The sequence below is a fragment of the Aythya ferina genome (genome assembly GCF_964211825.1).
Source record: "Aythya ferina genome assembly, chromosome: 2".
NCBI classification, from domain to species: domain Eukaryota; kingdom Metazoa; phylum Chordata; class Aves; order Anseriformes; family Anatidae; genus Aythya; species Aythya ferina.
Genome location: NC_140297.1, coordinates 153,320,618 through 153,338,835, shown reverse-complemented (window position 1 = coordinate 153,338,835; position 18,218 = coordinate 153,320,618). Strand labels below are relative to the sequence as shown.

The window sequence follows — 18,218 nt, the reverse complement described above, 5'->3', positions numbered from 1 at the left end:
AACGAATAAAGTATTCTTCTATTCAAACTAAAGGTTTGCAGATCAAAAACTTTTGCCTCAGCCCTAATGGTTAGAATGTGTCTGGAGCCTTCACAAGAAAATCTCCTCAAACAGCCAAGTGTTTATGCAAGAAGTTCATTGCCATATCCTCATATCCTTTCTTTTTTTTTTTTTTTTTTTTTTTTTTTTTAAATCAATGCTTTCTTTTTCTTCATGGAGAAATAACAATTAATCCCAAAGGACCCCTGAATGGTAGCACTTCTGACCTTTAAATGTTTGGATTCCTTAAGCAGAGAAGAAAAGTGAAAGAAACCTTCATCTCTTCATCTGAAAGTAGTGTCTGACTCACCAGCTACTGGATGACAATCTGGAAAGTTTTAAACTCTTCTGACAGTTTTGACCATTAATAACTGAGGTGATATACACTTTTCTGGATCTATCAAGAACCTCATTTGTCACAAGCCATAATTCCAAGTCAGGACTCTGTAGATGATTTATATGTCATTTAATATTTTTTCTGCAGAGCATATTTTGCTTAATAAAGTTAGGAACCTGCAAAATGGTAGGGAAAAGTGGACAGGTGTTTGTGGAGAAATGCCTGGCTCCACAGGCCTTATCTGTGTTTTGTGATTTTAAATAAGAATTTCTGTTGCAGCTCTCAGTGTCTACAAGTTATTTCTATGCTCATCCTACCTGCCATCTGTCTGCAGGGATTTCCCCAAAGCTGTAATAAAAAATGACATCCCTAACATGCCACTAACTCCACAGGTTCAGATTACAGCTGAATAAATTGTACCTAGTGAAGACTGAGGCCACTGGGGCAAAACAAATATATGACTAAATCTGATGCCTTCGTGTTGTGAAAGATTCACTGATGATGATGCACGAGAAAGCCCACAGAGCATTAATGAGCTGTTAGCTGTGCATCCAAGAGTGGTGTGAACATTTCATCTGTCATGGGGACTGATTTACACCGCCTGTATCGTACTAGTGTGAGAAGATATTGTGTGTATGAGTTTATATATAAAATATACTTTCTTCTAAGAGAAACTAGCACACTGCTTCTGCCCAGGATTTGCTGAAAATGCTGTCTTGGGCTTTTGTTTAAATGACAATAGCAAGAGGCAGGAAACATGCACTGCAGTCGAGCATCATGCTTGCAGGGTGCCTTAGCAAATAGCTAATTATTTTTGTCCCCCACTGTGATTATAGCAATGAGATCATATTCATACCCTCAGTGGGAAGCTTGCACTGACAGAGGGAGTCTCCGTGCTGCTGTGCAAGGCTGCACTCAGCTGAGCACCCCATGTAGCCCCAGTCCTGCTCCTCCTCCCCAGCACAGATGTCTGGTGCTGTGAAGAGTCCCCCTGTCTCTGCCTGGGGCAGTCTGTCCCCCTGTCATTGCCTCTGAGGATCTGCAGTCTCTCCTCTTGCAAGAAGCCATCACCCAAATTAGTTAACGAATATCATGATCTGGTACTTGATGCTTTTACCTCTTGTCCTGGATCTGTCTGCAGTGCAGCCAGAAGGATTTGGGGGACTGTGGAGATGTACCCCAGAAATTTCTAAACCAGCCATGGGACATGCTTAGCCTGACATCATACCCTCTTTATAGCTGGGGCTCAGTGGGCTTGCAGTGCAGGTACATTTATTTTCTTCCCTGTCTACTCATCAGGGAAGACTTTGATTTGAAGTCAGAGAGCTTTGCTATTGATTTCAGTGGCTTCAGATATGTTAGACCCTCTACTTTCTTTCAAAGTACTCAGAACAGAAATTCAGGCTGCTTCCAGGGCCAGACACTTTTCTGGCCAATTGCAAGAAGACTTCCTGATCTGGCTGTGATACAAGTGGTGAGAATTTCACGTAGATAAATTGTTCTCAAACAATGTCTCCAATGTGTTAGACCAAAAAAAACAAAAACAAAAACAAACAAACAAACAAAAAACAACAAAACTTTTCTTTTGATGTCAGCTGTGATGCAGGATTGTTTTGTTTTGTTTTTTTTGTTTGTTGTTGCTTGTTTTTTTAATCTCAGCATACTTTCTTCCACAGATTTATTTACTCTGGTGGATGGGTGAAAATGCTGAATGGGAATTAACCATGTTTTGTCTCAGATGCCACTGCAATGCAGTTTTAATTTATTTTTTTTTTCACATACAATTACCACCAGATTTAATCTACTGACCTTAAATGTTGCTCCTTGGGGCTGTGAATCAACCCATTTCTGCAGAGTGCCATTCTTTTAATTAGCACTAAACTGAATCCCCAAGTACCTTTTAACAATATAAGCACTATTTTTTTTTTTTTACTTCTTTCTATACTTTTATATTTAAAGTCATCAGAAACCACAAAGTAAATTTCATGAAAAATAGAAGTAGAATAGCTCCAAATTCCCCACTCTCCCAGCACAATGACAAGCAACTGTTCAATGATAAAGCATAGTGGGTAAAAAAATTTCTGTAATGGTTTGAAGTAGTTAAGGACAGCATCCCCACACGAGTAAAAATAACCAGGCAATGGATTCCTTGTTAAGTGCCAGCCATCTGGAGAGAAGAGGGATACCTTTCTGGGAGTTTGCAATTCTTCCTCACTGTTGTCTTTGCACCATGGACTCAGATTGCAGATAGGGCAACAGACTTGCATGAAGTGAATATGGACAGTGAGAAGAAACAGGAAAACAGGAGAGTGGACATAATAATTAGGGATTAAAAAAAAAAAAAAAAAGAAAAAAAAAAGGAGAGAGAGAGAGAAAGAGAATAGGACAGGAGAAAGTGAGAGCAGGAAAGAAACTGTTCTCAAAAGCTAAGCCCCAACAGGTCATGGAAAGGCTGTGGATATAGAGCAGGACTGCTCCAGGAGAGCATTTCCCATTGACTCAGGGGCTGTGACTAAAGCAGAATCAGCCGGGGAATTTGGTTTTCTTGAAACATTTAAATACTGGGAAAAGCACCACTGTTATAGATGAAAAGAGCCTTTTTTATAAAAAAAAAAAAAAAAATCTCATGAACAATAACAGTTCCTCTTCATTAGTGCAAGCTGGTTTGTGTAGAAGGGTCTACAAGGACCAACTGCCCATGTTCTAGAGACCTGGCAAACCTTTTCTAGTATAGACCTGACCTAAGGCAGCACCAAGAGCAGGGTGGGAGTGTGGCTTCCTCTAATTTAGCTTCATTTTTTTTTGTTTGTTTGTTTCTTCATGAAAAGTAGAAAAATGTTCTTCAGTTACAGAAGTTCTGAAGACAGAGTGTTCACCTTGCCTCAAGGTCTGCTGTTGGGCAGTACCTGTTCTTGAGCATCGTTTGTCACAGCCTTTGGTGGGATGTGCCATGTAAGTCATTCTCACACACCATGGCACATGTAAGCACTGAGTTAACTGAATCATATTTCTAATACTCATGCTAAAATATGCTTTAAGGTGACAAAAGGGTGTAAATCTGGACCTCGATTCCAGGGTGGAGGGCTGTTTGTTTTTTGTTTGTGAAAAGGCTTTTTAAAGCAACTGCTGCTACAGGAGGAAGAGAGTTTATGGCAGCTTGGCAAAGTAATAACTTGGTCCCTCATAAGCACAGACACTGCTCTGAGTGAACTGGTATAAATCAGTGTAGCTTACTGGCTATGCTGACATGTCTTATTTTGGCTGCAAGGTAGGCCCACAGCTTTTGATAGAAAGATCATTGCCAAATTTAAGACCTTCAGCCCTTGTTCAGTCATTTATCATTGGGTGTGAAAGGAGTGCAAAGCAACGTGCAAGTGATGTGAAGCAAATACATCTGTCAAAAGTTTAACCTCTCTCGATCTGCCTGTCAGCCGTCTGCTGCCTTTGAAAGCAGTCAGGCTCATGACTGTATGTTTGACTGTGTTGGAAACAATTTGTCAGGCTGACCCTTTAAAAGGGCTCCACGAGACCCTGTCTCCTGAGAGCATTTGTCTTCCAGGACCCCCACACATCCAAGGGGCTTGGCTCACAGCACAAGACCTCACAGCCCACTGGTCTGTAACGAAAACTGAAATAACAGCATTAGAGTCAAAGAAACAGAGCAGTCATCTACCAGTCTGGATAACCTGGGAGGTCTCATTTGGTACCTCTATCTTAAGTGGACACTTAACAAAATATTCCTCCGTGAAATATTTCCCTATTAGTTATTTCAGAATTAAAGACTGGACAACAGGTGTAGAAATGTGCAGTTCCTATTTATTTCACTCACTTCATCAGCCAATTCCTTCAGGACCCAGGGATGTATGTCATAGACTTGTACCTGTTCAGTTTCATCAGGTGGTCTTGAACCTGCTCTTCATTTGGAGTGGGTAGGACTTTGCTCCCCTAGCAATAATATAAAGTAATGTAATATAATGTAATGTGATGTGATGTGACGTAATGTAATGTGATGTGATGTGATGTAATGTACTGTAATGTAAGGGAGGCTGTAGCAAGGTGGGGGTTGGCCTGTTCTCCCACATGCCTGGTGACAGGACGAGGGGGAATGGGCTTAAGTTGAGCCAGGGGAGTTTTAGGTTGGATGTTAGGAAGAACTTCTTTACTGAAAGGGTTGTGAGGCATTGGAACAGGCTGCCCAGGGAAGTGGTGGAGTCACCATCCCTGGAAGTCTTCAAAAGACGTTTAGATGTAGAGCTTAGGGAAATGGTTTAGTGGGGACTGTTAGCGTTAGGTCAGAGGTTGGACTTGATGATCTTGAGGTTTCTTCCAACCTAGAAATTCTGTGATTCTGTGTGATTCTGTGATTCTGTAATAGAAACTGTTAATATAATTATATATTAATATTATAACACAATGATATTTCAAATCATTTTATCTGCGTTTTTTGACCATATTTGACTTTTAGCCTTTCAGCCCAGTGGACTCCATTTGCTTTGGTGTGAAAAAGCAATACTAGTTTATGCACGTGATGTGTTGATCTACAGGGGATAAACTGAGAAGCAACAGCAAGTCTCCTTGCTCTTCAGCTTAGGTTCTTGTTTCTGCCTGACACATGCAGACTAGGTCACTACCTTCAGTGACGGTGCTGTAAACTGATTGCAACCCCACTGACTCCTTTTATATTGTGGTTTCAAAAAAGGGTATGTAGGTTTGCATTACTCCTGTGCGCGAGAGAGTATATATGTGTTAATAACTCATGAAAAGAGCTAGCTACCCCTGAAAACTGGCCAACTACTCACATGAAACAAAAACAATAGGCAAACTTCTTTTGATCTCTCTTGCTAAACATCTCAGTCTTCATCAGGGAAGCCAAGCAAAAGGGTGAATTGTCCCTGTACAAGCCAGCAGGAATTCTAACAGCTGCCAGTTGCAATGGTGCTTTTCAACATGGACATCCGCTTATTACAAAAGGGCCAAGACTCCTGAATAAGCACTGACCATTGCACAGATGTAGGGTGGGGTTTCCAAAGCCATAATGGGAACCGGGCATTCAAATTCCCTACAGGTTAGTGGGATCTGACTTAGAAAATTCCTTAGGCAGCTTGAAAACCAGCTGTAATGTTTAAAAATATCCAGCTCAGTGGCCTACAAGATACTATCAGCTTCTCTGACTTTTCCTCACTGCCTTCTCTATAGAATGACTGTATGGGAAACAGCCAAGATAAGCTACTGAGATGTTGGCTTTGGTAGAATGATAGCATAATACCTGAGGAATAACAACTGTAAGGAGAGAGAAATCTCCTTAAAACAGCATTTGTGATGACTTAGAGCCTGTGCTGTGAAACGTGGCATTTTCCACACCATCAGCACAGCCAGACTCCTAAAGTATGAGTAAATTGGGCAGGAATCCTGATACAAAACTGTCTTAATTCTCCTTGATGGCACAAAGTGTGCTAAGTTTTGGTCACCGCTGGAATCAAAACATCTTTCTTGGGCAGCTGGAAAACTGGGAGAGGGAGCTTACATCAGCGTGACCAAAGTCCACACTAGAGGATTCACATCTGCAGAGGCAGGAACTGGTGACCTCTCGTCTTTGGGCCAGACCAACATCATGGGAAGAGAAAAAGCTTAAAACACTGACTATCACACTTCCTATTAAACAAATTCTCTCACCACCTGAAACTTATATAAAATCCCTGCTAGGGGGTGTCTATGTTTCAAACACCAAATGAGAACCATGTGGAAGAGGATCTTTGGCTTTGTTATCATGTTTATTTTTTTAGCTTCATGTGAGGAGGAGCAATGGTGCATAAATCTATAATTATTACTATATAAGCCACTGCCATATATTGTAACTGGAGCAAGTTAGAGATAGTATGAGCCTTTCATACAGTAAAGAGCATTGGCTGTGATGCTGCAGTGGTGAAAGACTCAATCATTAAGTTTAGCCCAGAGAATTATATGATGTGGGTGCCTGCAATAGCAGGAAAACACCGTGATGTTCCAGCTGTATGTGTCAAATACTTATGAAAACCATTAACGTTCCAGTGTTGACATTTAGTCGGTTGTTTTCCTTCCAGCTCTGCATGGTAAAATATTTCTAATACAATACGTTTTTTCTCCCTGTTGCCTAATACTTTTTGTGCAAAAGAATCACATAAAATATTGTAGGTTAGATAGCCAAGCCTTAAAATGTAACACAGTTCTGTATACTGAAGGGTTCTGGTGGCTTGTCTTTGAATAAAGGTTTGAATTAAATGACTTAATTGGCATTAACTTACTTTATGTGTGTGTGTGCTCACAAGGAAGCTTCAAAGTATCCAAAGTGGCTCCAGTCAGCATGCTTCTATGCATTGTTTCAGTACCAGATCACTGAAGACTTTGGTATTTCAGCTTTAAGCACAATGACCTAAATAGTCTGAGAATGTATTTTTCTTACTAAGAATTATATGTGGGAGCAGACTTGGCCTCTCAGTATCATTAAGACTAAAGTTGCCTGACCTCTCTGTCAGCCAGCCCACCCTTATATTATGTCTCCCTATTGGATTTGACAGGGCTGTTTCCATTGGTGTGATTCGCCATGAGAAACCCTAATAAAAGCAGGAAGGTGACCAGATTTAAAACCAAGGACCGGATAACTTGTGCTGCCGCAAAAGTCACTTCAGATTTCAAAGAAGATTGAGCTTACGGACCAAGGACTAAAGAATGGTGAAGTGTGAGATTAGATGAATATACAGGGTCATGAGACTGCATTTCCCTGCATCAACGTTCACTGTGGCACAGGGGAGTTAAAAGCAATTTGGAGAATGTAGGACTATCATAGGGGAAGGAAAGGATGCAGACAACAAGGAAAACACGTTGCATTTTTAAAAGAGAAAACATATATTGCACTATAGAAAGGAGTGTGAGTGCATCTAGAAAACTGGGAGAGAGACAATGAACCAAAGAGCTGCTTTCAGTGCAACAGAGTGGATTTGGAGCAGTCAGCCACAAATAAAATGAAAAGGTTTTACAAAAAAATATGTACTTAAAAAGTTCTTTTACCAAACTGACAATCAAGCTGAATACCTCAGGAGGGGTGATCTAAAAGTCCGGTCATACATACCTACCAAGCCTACCAGATGGGTAAGACTGTAATTAGGAGGCTCTAAGGCCAAGCTGTTGAGCTGCTAGCTGAAAATTTTCTCAAATTCCAGAGGCATATCCATGCTCAGGCTGGAGTGAGGACGGAAAGATTATATGTTTGTTTTTCCCAAACATGAGTCAGTAATGAAGCATTTTAAATCTGTCCTCTGTTTACCAGCTCCAGGGCAGCAGATTAATACTGGGGTTGCCTAGTATAATAGTTTTCAATGGTATTCAATTTTGTATATATTATCACAGAATCACAGAATCACAGAATTTTCTAGGTTGGAAGAGACCTCAAGGTCATCGAGTCCAACCTCCAACCTAACGCTAACAGCCCTCCACTAAACCATATCCCTAAGCTCTACATCTAAGCGTCTTTTGAAGACTTCCAGGGATGGTGACTCCACCACTTCCCTGGGCAGCCTGTTCCAGTGCCTCACAACCCTTTCAGTGAAGAAGTTCTTCCTAACATCTAACCTAAAACTCCCCTGGCTCAACTTAAGCCCATTCCCCCTCGTCCTGTCACCAGGCACGTGGGAGAACAGGCCAACCCCCACCTCGCTACAGCCTCCCTTGAGGTACCTAAAAAGAGCGATAAGGTCACCCCTGAGCCTCCTCTTCTCCAGGCTGAACAAGCCCAGCTCCCTCAGCCGCTCCTCGTAGGACTTGTTCTCCAGGCCCCTCACCAGCTTCGTCGCCCTTCTCTGCACCCGCTCAAGCACCTCGATGTCCTTCTTGTAGCGAGGGGCCCAAAACTGAACACAGTACTCGAGGTGCGGCCTCACCAGAGCTGAGTACAGGGGGACGATCACCTCCCTAGCCCTGCTGGTCACGCTGTTCCTAATACAAGCCAGGATGCCGTTGGCCTTCTTGGCCACCTGAGCACACTGCTGGCTCATATTCAGCCGACTGTCCACCATCACTCCCAGGTCCTTCTCTGCCTGGCAGCTTTCCAACCATTCCTCTCCCAGCCTGTAGCTCTGCTTGGGGTTATTGCGCCCCAGGTGCAGGACCCGGCACTTGGCCTTGTTAAACTTCATGCAGTTGACCTCAGCCCATCGGTCCAGCCTATCCAGATCCTCCTGCAGAGCTTTCCTACCCTCAAGCAGATCGACACACGCACCTAACTTGGTGTCATCTGCGAACTTACTGAGGGTGCACTCGATGCCCTCGTCCAGATCATCGATGAAGATATTAAAGAGGACCGGCCCCAGCACCGAGCCCTGGGGGACGCCACTAGTGACTGGCCTCCAACTGGACTTGGCTCCATTCACCACGACTCTTTGGGCCCGGCTATCCAGCCAGTTTCTAACCCAATGAAGCGATATTGTGGTGCAGAAGACAGTGAGGTCACAGTATTATGAAAAGGACCCTAATGTTTAGTTGAGCATTTCCTGTTACAGTTATTAAATTTATTGGAGGTGGTTTATTCATTTATTTATTTAGTTAGTTAGTTTTAGGATTTGATGGTTTAGAACTGAGATTAATTACTTTTTGCAAAACTGTCTTGTTTGGAATGATGCTACCAAAGTTGTTATACACAGAGTGGAAAACAAATAAATAACAAAAAAAACCTCACTTCTTCATTTACAATTATATTTATAAATATCCACCTACATTAAAAAAAGAAAAAAAAAAAAAAAAAAGCAAAAGCATATGCTTACTGTTTACGGGGATTAGAATTATTTAAGTACTATATTTAGTACCCCGGTGTCCATACAATAGCCTTTTAATGTTTCTTTAACAGTAACTGTGGGATTTTGGGTTGATTGATCAACACTGTTAGTGTGATGGTCCATTTTCCCCCAAAGTGCTTATTTGACTCAGTGTAACAAAACAGCCAATGCCAAGCCCATTCTCCACAAACAATACCCCATTTAATGTCACTAATTCACAGGGATTTGGCTGGTGTTCTGTAAAATTTGATTTTAGGGGACAGTACAGTGCAGGAACAAAGAACATTAGATGGGGAAGTTGCCTCAGCATCTGGAATGAAAGACGGGAGGGGCATTGTAGAAAGCAAACAGTGACCCAGAATACTTTTAGATGAGTTATAATGCATCTGTTTAATGGATGAAAAAGAAATTTTCATATTTGCTGAAGATTAAATATATATATATCAATAAGCATGATATCAGTAAATATTCATAGAACTCTTAGGGTTAAGCTGAGGGATGCTGATGCTGTAAAAATTAGTTAAGAGTACTGGAGAGACCCACAGTTCTTTTACCCATGTTATCGTTAAATAAATATGAAAAACTTGAACTCGGCTCTGGGTCTTTCCAAGGCTGGAGATGTGTGCATGACTGCATATGTGAACGTATGCAAATTTATACCTGTTATTAATATAAGAGGTTTTGGCAGGGTACGGTAAGTTTTAAATAGAATCTGTCAGGCATCCATTTCCAGGAGCAGCCACAAAAGAGGAAAAAGTAAACCAGCCTTGGCCAAGGAATAAGAACTGCAGCATCTATAGTTACTGGAAAGAAAGTATGCACTGTTGAGCTAGATGATTAAGATCTGGGCTTTTTAAAAAGGCCTTAAATCTTTTCTTTTTTCCTTGCCTGTTAGCTATCATATAAAAAGATAATAATGGGCAACATCGTTTAATTGCCCCATCTTTACTTTTTTATACTGAACTAGTTAACAGGCTCCTTGATTCTTCTGTTCTTTTTAATTGTTTAATTGTTTATTGAACAGGGTGCAAGTATAAGAACTATGAGTGTTATACAGTTGTTTTTTTTCTAACTAGGTAAAATCCTTGGAAACCTGGATACATGGTAGGCAGCAGTAACTTTTCATGCACTGGCAAAGGTCCCAAGCAGCAAACAAAACCTTATGAGTTGTTTTATTAAATCCTTTCAACACTGCAAAAGAAATTTGTGTCCTGCTGAAATCAATGGGAATTTTGCTCTTAGACTGAGGGCAGATGTAACTTCATTTCTTCTCAAATATTATGAACGAGTGTGTGATATACTGCCAACTAAGGATTATCTATTGCCAAATGATCCTAGCAGTGGATTAACAACCTAACCCAAACTAACTTCAGAGCTTTTAGAGATACCTATCAATATGCTTTTCTTTTCCCTTCCAAAACTATTCTGTATCTCACATTCCCTTTACAAAAGATTATGTTCCAAGGACAGGATGTTCTAAGCTTTAGTCAAAGTTTTGCGTTATCTCTGTTGTGTGCTGTGCTTTACCCAAATGGTCTTATACATATTTCCACAAGTGTTCATGAGCTGAATATAGCATGTGCATGCATCTGACTTCATAAGGACATAGTCAATTCACTCTCTTGAGTCCCTCTTACATCCTTCTTTCCTGGACCAACCCATCCCTATTCTGAAGCTTTTCAATTTTCTGCAGTGTCAAACCATGTTCCCACTCATATCCGCAGCTTGTGATAGATACGATGAAAAAAAGGAACATGTCAGATATGACACAGATATGAGCAAATTTAATCCTTATCAACGGAGGGAATTCTCAGAGTTTCAAAATTCATCCTTTTCTGGCTGGTGGTACTACAAGGTATAGGCATTTGTGTGTGGGCAAGAAATAGAGTCCAAGAACTTTTGTTTAATTTTTGCAGCTTTTATTGATATACCGTTTTGCAAATTAGTTTCTTCTGAACTAAAATAATATCCATTGGGCTTATTTTGTGCCATATTCAAAAGTTTTCTTGAAAGGCTACTTTCTTGAAAGGTCTACTTTATTTGTTCAGAGTGTTAATTAAAGAAGTTTGTTTTGACACAGTTGCATGGATGTACAATTACATGGCAAACCCATCCAATAGGACTGTGACCATCTATCTGCTGTAAGCCACCTTGTCTCCCACTGGCTGGCTCTCCTGGGGGGTAACTCCTTCACTAGGGGCTTCACTGGAGCTGTTTTCTGAAGATTGTTCTCCATTACTTGCACTTCCTGCAAAGACAATATAATTAAGATTAAAATATATGTAGCATCTTTTATGCAGCAAGCTAGAAGGTATATGTGTTATTAATGACACTTTAATAAGAACCTTTTTATGCAGCTGTAAATGTTCAGGAACCTATATTTCTGAGTTCCAGTCCACTTGCAAAATGCTTTAGGGTAACAACAGATCACCTAATGGTAATTTGGTAATTAATTATCATGCTTCCAGCATGCTTTAAGTAACTGCCACTGAAAATAGTTTGCACTACACCTGTGCAAGTCTAGTTTTCTTTTATTATTATTGTTATTATTGTTATTATTGTTATTATTATTATTATTATTATTATTATTATTATTATTATTATTATTATTATATTGTTTATCTCATACTTACCTACCAGGCAGGAATTGTGGGGAGCATAATTTTTTTTTTTTTTTGGCCATCTGGAATGCATAAAACCCCAAGGACTCATCTCTAATAGACCTCTTCTTCCTTATTCTTTACCTTCAGTGATTTCAGTCTTCCACCCTATTTCAGAAGTGTAGTTGCCTCTACAAGACCAAACTGTGCCAAGAAAGTGTACCGATGGTGTTTATTAAATGTAACCTAGTCAGAGTGCTCTCTGTGCTGCACAGATGTCCCTCAGACTAAAGGAATCTTTTTTCTAGAAGAGATTTCCAAAAAGAAGGTGTGAATAAAATGAGTAAAAGATGAATGCTAACCACAACATTCCTGATTCGGTCTTGACTGAAGTCTGAACTATGAATACTGTTGCTTTGTTTGGACTCTTGCATGGCTACACATAGTGTCAGAGCTAATGGAGAAGTCTTCAGTTTTGTTAACCTTTGAATTTTCTAAATGTACAGGTGTGGTCAAATCTGGCTAATTTATACACAGATGTCTACATTTAGGCACATGCATTAGGCAGACAAGATTTCACTTTGGAGGCATTAAAGGTATCTCCTTCTCCACGGTGACATCATTGCTTGCACAGGCACTTATTTTAGTAGGACTCGTTCTGCTTAGATACTATTTAGATGAGTAAGGGATATGGATTGGATCCCTGCTAACCTGCTTGGGATGCAGTGAAAGGTCCCTTGTAAAGTGACTCACTGTTATGCAGTGCAGTCCACCACGCTATGCAAAGGGAATTTTTGCATTCAGACATACTGTCTGAGTATCCATAAACACTCTAGAGTTCCTGTTTTTAACTGAATTTCAAGTTGTTAACACATTCCCTGGAAAAAGACATCCACAGCTTTTTTCCACAATGGCCACTCTTCTTGTTTCTGTTTTTGATCATCCCCATGGAAACCATCATGATTTAGAATATAAATCATGTCTTTGGATTCATGCTGAAATGCAACCATGGGAACTCCACTTACTAAATCCAAACCTTTTCAAGCACTATCACTTTCATAATTCTCCAGGTGAACTGCCCCCCAAATTGCCAAATTTGTAAACTGGCTTCAGACAAAATCTCAACAGATTTATAAAACATCTGCAATGAAACAGATTCAAACTTTTCCCCATAACTTGTTAAGTCACTGCCAGAAAATACAATGAAGAATCATTGCATTTTTGGAATTACTTTTGGTAAATTATCTTCAATTACAACAACATCCATTTCAATTATAACCAGGAATAAATGACACATTCCATCATTAAATATTACAGTCTGATTGCATACTGAAACACCTACTTAACCTTGAACAATATTCTTACATAATGGAAATAAAAGTACAGGTAACACTTTTGCTGGATATATATATATATATACAACAGAATCTAGATCTAGCAGTGAATAACCTAAAAACCATGTAACTTCATCTGTACAAGAGATTCTAAATAATAGAGGTTCTATTCCAGATACCTGAATTTAGGAGTTTGGGTGTAGCTCACTTTTCTATTGGACTGATGCCTAGGGACTAAGATATGGTGCTTTTAGCTTTAATCATCCCTTATTTGTCATTTTTAAGTCAAGGCATTTCACATGGTAGTAAATAAAGGATCAAGAAAAGTTTTTGAAACATCAATTGCAGTTATATTTTATGGCTACTGGCTCATCCAGTTAACCTCCATTTTACTGAAATATATATATATATAAATATATATTTTTCTTATAAATTACAGGAAATATATGAAGCTAGAAAGATGTTGATTTGAAGGAAGTGGTGAAATGGAAAAAACAGAAATCATCACAGTTGGTTGAGACTGCATCAGAACAGACTCTACAGCTTTGCACTTGGATGTGAAACCTGGATTGTTTTATTAGCAATGCCTCATCCTGCCATGCTTGTGAACTCCATCTATTTGGCATGAGACCACAAATTGCACTCTACAACAACTGGGTCTCAGTGGTCAGACTGGACAGTGTACCATGCAGCCCAAAACACCATCACAGAGATTTAGAAATATAGAAAGGCTCTTTTTTCCCCATATGTGCTAGGTTGGATCTCACAGTAGCTGACTGCTGAATAGTCCCCCCTCAGGACAGAGTGCCAAATGCATCAGACAGAAATGGTTTGCAGCATTGCTGTCTCTAATCTATCATCCAACATAAAGTAAGGATCCCATATGATGGCCTGGCAGCTCTCCAGGAACAGAAAGTCTGGAGCAGTCATGTAAAGACAGAATGCAGTTTGTCAGCTCTGAAGGGAGGTAGAGCAAGCTACCCCTTGTACAGGAAAATGATGCTTAGTGATTTAAAATAATTATAATAATAAAAATCTGAAGACCTTATTTCTCTTGACTGAACTGACCTGGACACATTTTACAGTCCTATTTGTCCATTCCTGCTGAGTGTGATTTATAGGATCAATGCAAGTGATCCCATATTTGCATACTGATAGGCTGACACAGCTTTGACATGCATTTCAGCACAACCTCCTCTCAAATGAAGTTGAGGGTGTTCAACAATCAGCATCATACAAAGTTCATACAATTCTGATAGCTAAACTGATGGACATTAGGAGTTGTTTTTTAATAGGGAATTGGGCTTGAAGTATTACCCAGATGCCCACATCAGGAGTTTCTTTAAGTCCCCATCTTGTACTGAGGTCTTGAGCTGAAATGTACTTGATGTTTAAATAGAACTCATAGGAGAAGTTTCAGTATTTCAGGGCAAGATAAGATTGAAGATGATTATAGAAGCAAGGTGACAAGCCAACATTACTATGAGATGGAATTTAATAGACGTGAACTGTGTAGCTGCATTACCATGGAGCTGAGGCCAAGGAAACACTGGCTTGAAGAGCAGGCAGGGCGTACTCACTTCCGCTTGCAGGATAACATGTTGACATGTACTTTCTAAACCTTCTCCTTGACAATATGTAGTCCATAAATCTCACTGTATGTGTTGTTTTCCAAAATTTGACTCATCTTTGCAAGATTTTTCAGTATTTTTGTTTTCTCTCCGTCTCTCAGTGTTTATGTTTAAGTATTTGGCTTTGGTCACTGACAAGGGCAGGATATTGAGCCAGACAGACCTTTGGACTGTCCCATATACAAATGTCGTTGTGTTCTCATGCCATTTTGGACAGTTTTAAACTTTCTAGTTCTCAACAACAATCTTCCCTGGTAGATATTTTCCCACCGTTGGTGGGATTTCCTGTAAAGGCTGAGAGTAGCCTCTGTCCGTGGTGCTCAGTGACTTCAACTTGAACTACCATTACACAAGCAGAATGCTAGAAAATTAAGTCCCAAAAGATCTAGAAGCTCTACTCAGGGCATCAGAACAAAATTTCAACCTTGCTTAACGCTAATAATCAGAGTCAAGGTTTACAACCTAGGAATATCTTGACCAGCAGAAAGCTGTTGGAGAGATCAAAATGGCCCCTCTGAATTTGAAAGACACTGAAGGATACCAAGAAACCGATGAAGAGGCCTGCAGTAAAATGTTTAGTCCACTTTTGAAGAAAGACCAGAAGTGGTGATTTAGGCTGTCCCTTGAAAAATAACATTTATTCTTTATGTTTGTATAGGAAGCACTAATTTGATGGTTCTGAGATATTATAGTTTTATGTCACTTAAATATCATTCTCAGTCCATTTGAGATGATTCAGAGATAGCCTGGGCAGCTCAGTGTCTTGAACAGAACATTTTGTTCACCAAAATGCAACTGCCCTCCCAAATCAGAAAGGATCTGGACTGTGTTCACTGTAAAGATGAGTCCTTAGGACATAAAAAACACTTGTAAGCTTGCAGAACAGCTCAAAAAATCTGAGCCTGCCAAAAAGGGATAGTTTTGTTTGCTTTTCTTGAGGCTATCCAAATTTATTAACAACACACAAAGTCATGAAGAGAAGTTTAGTTACCAAAATAAATTGAGAGTTCAGTACAGGGCAGCAGACTGAAATCTCAACTGAGTGAGTCCTACTGTTCTGAGAAATAAGAAAAAAATGGAGGAAAAAATCTCACAGCTGCATGGGAATTTATGAATACAAAGAAGAACTACAACGGGTGTAACCAGCACAACTATAAAAAAAAAAAATCCAAAGGAATTTATCTAGTGTGAAGTCAAGACATGCAGAATCCATATTTCCATATTAAGACATATCTAAAGCCTCAGTTACAACTTAGCAGTGTATAGAAGTTATTGTGCTCCTTCTCAGTTATCTAAATCTCACCACTCTTGTGTTACCTGCTTCCAGTAGACAAAAGAGGCCAGTCTTCTGGTTTAGGCAATGTCTATATTATGACTGCAAATAGGGAGCAAACTATAAGGTATGGCTTCATCATTATAATCACTGAAGGAAGACTTCTCTCATTCTACCACCAGGACAATGAAACTTTATTACAGACTAACTACTGTGAAAGAAATATGTTCAATATTGCATGCTTTCCATGTTAGTGTAGTCCCAAACATATACCCTGGACAGTGTAAGATGTTTCATCTCTGAAAAGTCTTTTTCATGCTGATGTAACTGTAGTATTAATGGGGATCCAGACAAAAGAAAACACTAAACAAATAATTTATATTTATTTAATGATGGAAAACACTTTGCTCACCTGTGGATTCTTTCAGTCTTCTGATATAATCAGACCAAAAAGAACAGTCCTCTTTTTTTAATCCTTTAAGAGTTGGCAAGGAAGCGGTGAATTCTTTGTAGTTATCACCATGATCATTTGGCAGAAACATTGGCCAGAGTGGCATCAACCCTGACATTCTTCTCGAGAAACTGTGAGGGTAGTTTGGATTTCTAAGGGAAGGGGAGAAATGACTATTAGAAAACAATGATGTAAACAGTAGAAGGCAGAAAGAGATCAGTGGGGTCAAAGAAATGTGTATCCAGTCTCTCTGACCAACAGGCTTCAGATTCAGCCCTGACTGCTGAATTGTTCATAGTGTCTTCTTTGACAGCCTTTTGTTAGTTTGGTTCACTTCCTAAAGAACAGGTACGCAAAGCCTGTATAGACACAGGATCATCAGCACCCTCAACAGCCCTCAGTCACAGAGCATCCCAAGGTCGTCAAAAGAGCATGTAAAGTTGTAGTTCCCACCATAGCTTTTTAGAGATACTGCTTATTCACAAGTATGGCCATAACTCAATAAAGCTGAGGGTTACTCTCAGGGTAGTTGGCAAAGTGGTCACTGTGTCTTCATGTGCTTTCCTCCTTTTGGGAATAAGGGAACTCTCAGCCCAGATCCTTCAGAACTGTGGTCCCAAAAATAGGCTCTGAAAACAACATTGAAGCCTTTGTGGGCCCCATATATTTAAGTAGAATTTGCATGTGCTCCATGGAAATAAATTTCCTATTACTTCTAGCTACAAAACATACTACAAATCTTCAGTACCTGCTTGACATCTTGGCCATGACTTTCCAGTACTGTTAACCAAAGATTCCTCAGTGGGGGTACAAATTGCTAGAGGAAATGGAGACTACCTGAATGAGGGCAGAAGATGACCTGTATTCTCTCTACTCCTTTCCCCCTCCCCAACCATAGCAACTCTTAAAAGTCATATACTTACCCAGAGTTTACAAAATTGGAGATGTACTGCATAATTTGCAAGGAAAGGCGCTTTTCATCCAGAGTAAATCGTTCTTCATACTTTGGGTAGAAAGGCAGTCCAAATGCATACTGAACATCAAGCAAGAGCTCCAGACCTGAACTAAAAAAATATATATTTATATAAAGATAATTAAAACTATCACTTATGTATTTGGGGGAGAAACAGAGATAATTTAATTCAAAGAATAAAGCAGAGTTTAAATAATGAATAACCATTAATTACAATGTTCTGAACTGTGGGACTTCTTCAAACCAAAACATAAAAGAAGAACAATCAATAACATGGAGAATTTGCTGTAAAGGGTCTTTAACATATCCTATAAGTGGAAATTTTGGACAGCAGGGCACCTTTGATGAATTAACTAGGCATGTAACCTCAAGTGATAGAGCTAAAAAGTCACTTGGTATTCAGATTTTGGTTGTACTTGGTTATACAGATTTTCACTAAAATTAAATTCAAAAAGCAGAAGTAAATGGTGACATGGAATCTGGCAGCTATGATGGAAGGTTAATTATGGTTTATTTCACAAACTTGGAATTAAATCTTGGCCCTTCTTAATGGTAATTGGAGTTTTTCCATTGATTTCACTGGGGCCAGGATTCTGCCCCAAGTCTTTGGATAAGGAAAGATGTAATAGGAGATGTTTATGAAGATTTCTCTTAGAGGTACTTTTAATCTAATTTCTGTGGTGGCTGGGAGGGTGGTTTTAGTTCACGCAGTCTGTTCTCTCCAAGTTTTATATGGCAGTCAAGTCAAACCAGCTTGAAATAATTGCCTGGTTCAG

The 18,218-nt window shown here is 39.7% G+C and overlaps 1 protein-coding gene across 1 annotated transcript in view; it reads right to left on the bottom strand.

Annotated features, from left to right (window-relative positions):
* Positions 1-11,090: 11,090 nt before the first annotated feature.
* TG (thyroglobulin) overlaps positions 11,091-18,218 on the bottom strand; it is a 155,356-nt gene continuing 148,228 nt past the window's right edge. The window contains exons 43-45 of the mRNA XM_084511358.1: positions 17,393-17,533; positions 16,431-16,621; positions 11,091-11,428 (exon numbers count right to left, since the gene is read on the bottom strand). Of these exons, the coding sequence (XP_084367484.1) occupies positions 11,313-11,428; positions 16,431-16,621; positions 17,393-17,533 (448 nt within the window). The 3' untranslated portion in view covers positions 11,091-11,312. The remainder of the gene's footprint in view (positions 11,429-16,430; positions 16,622-17,392; positions 17,534-18,218) is intronic.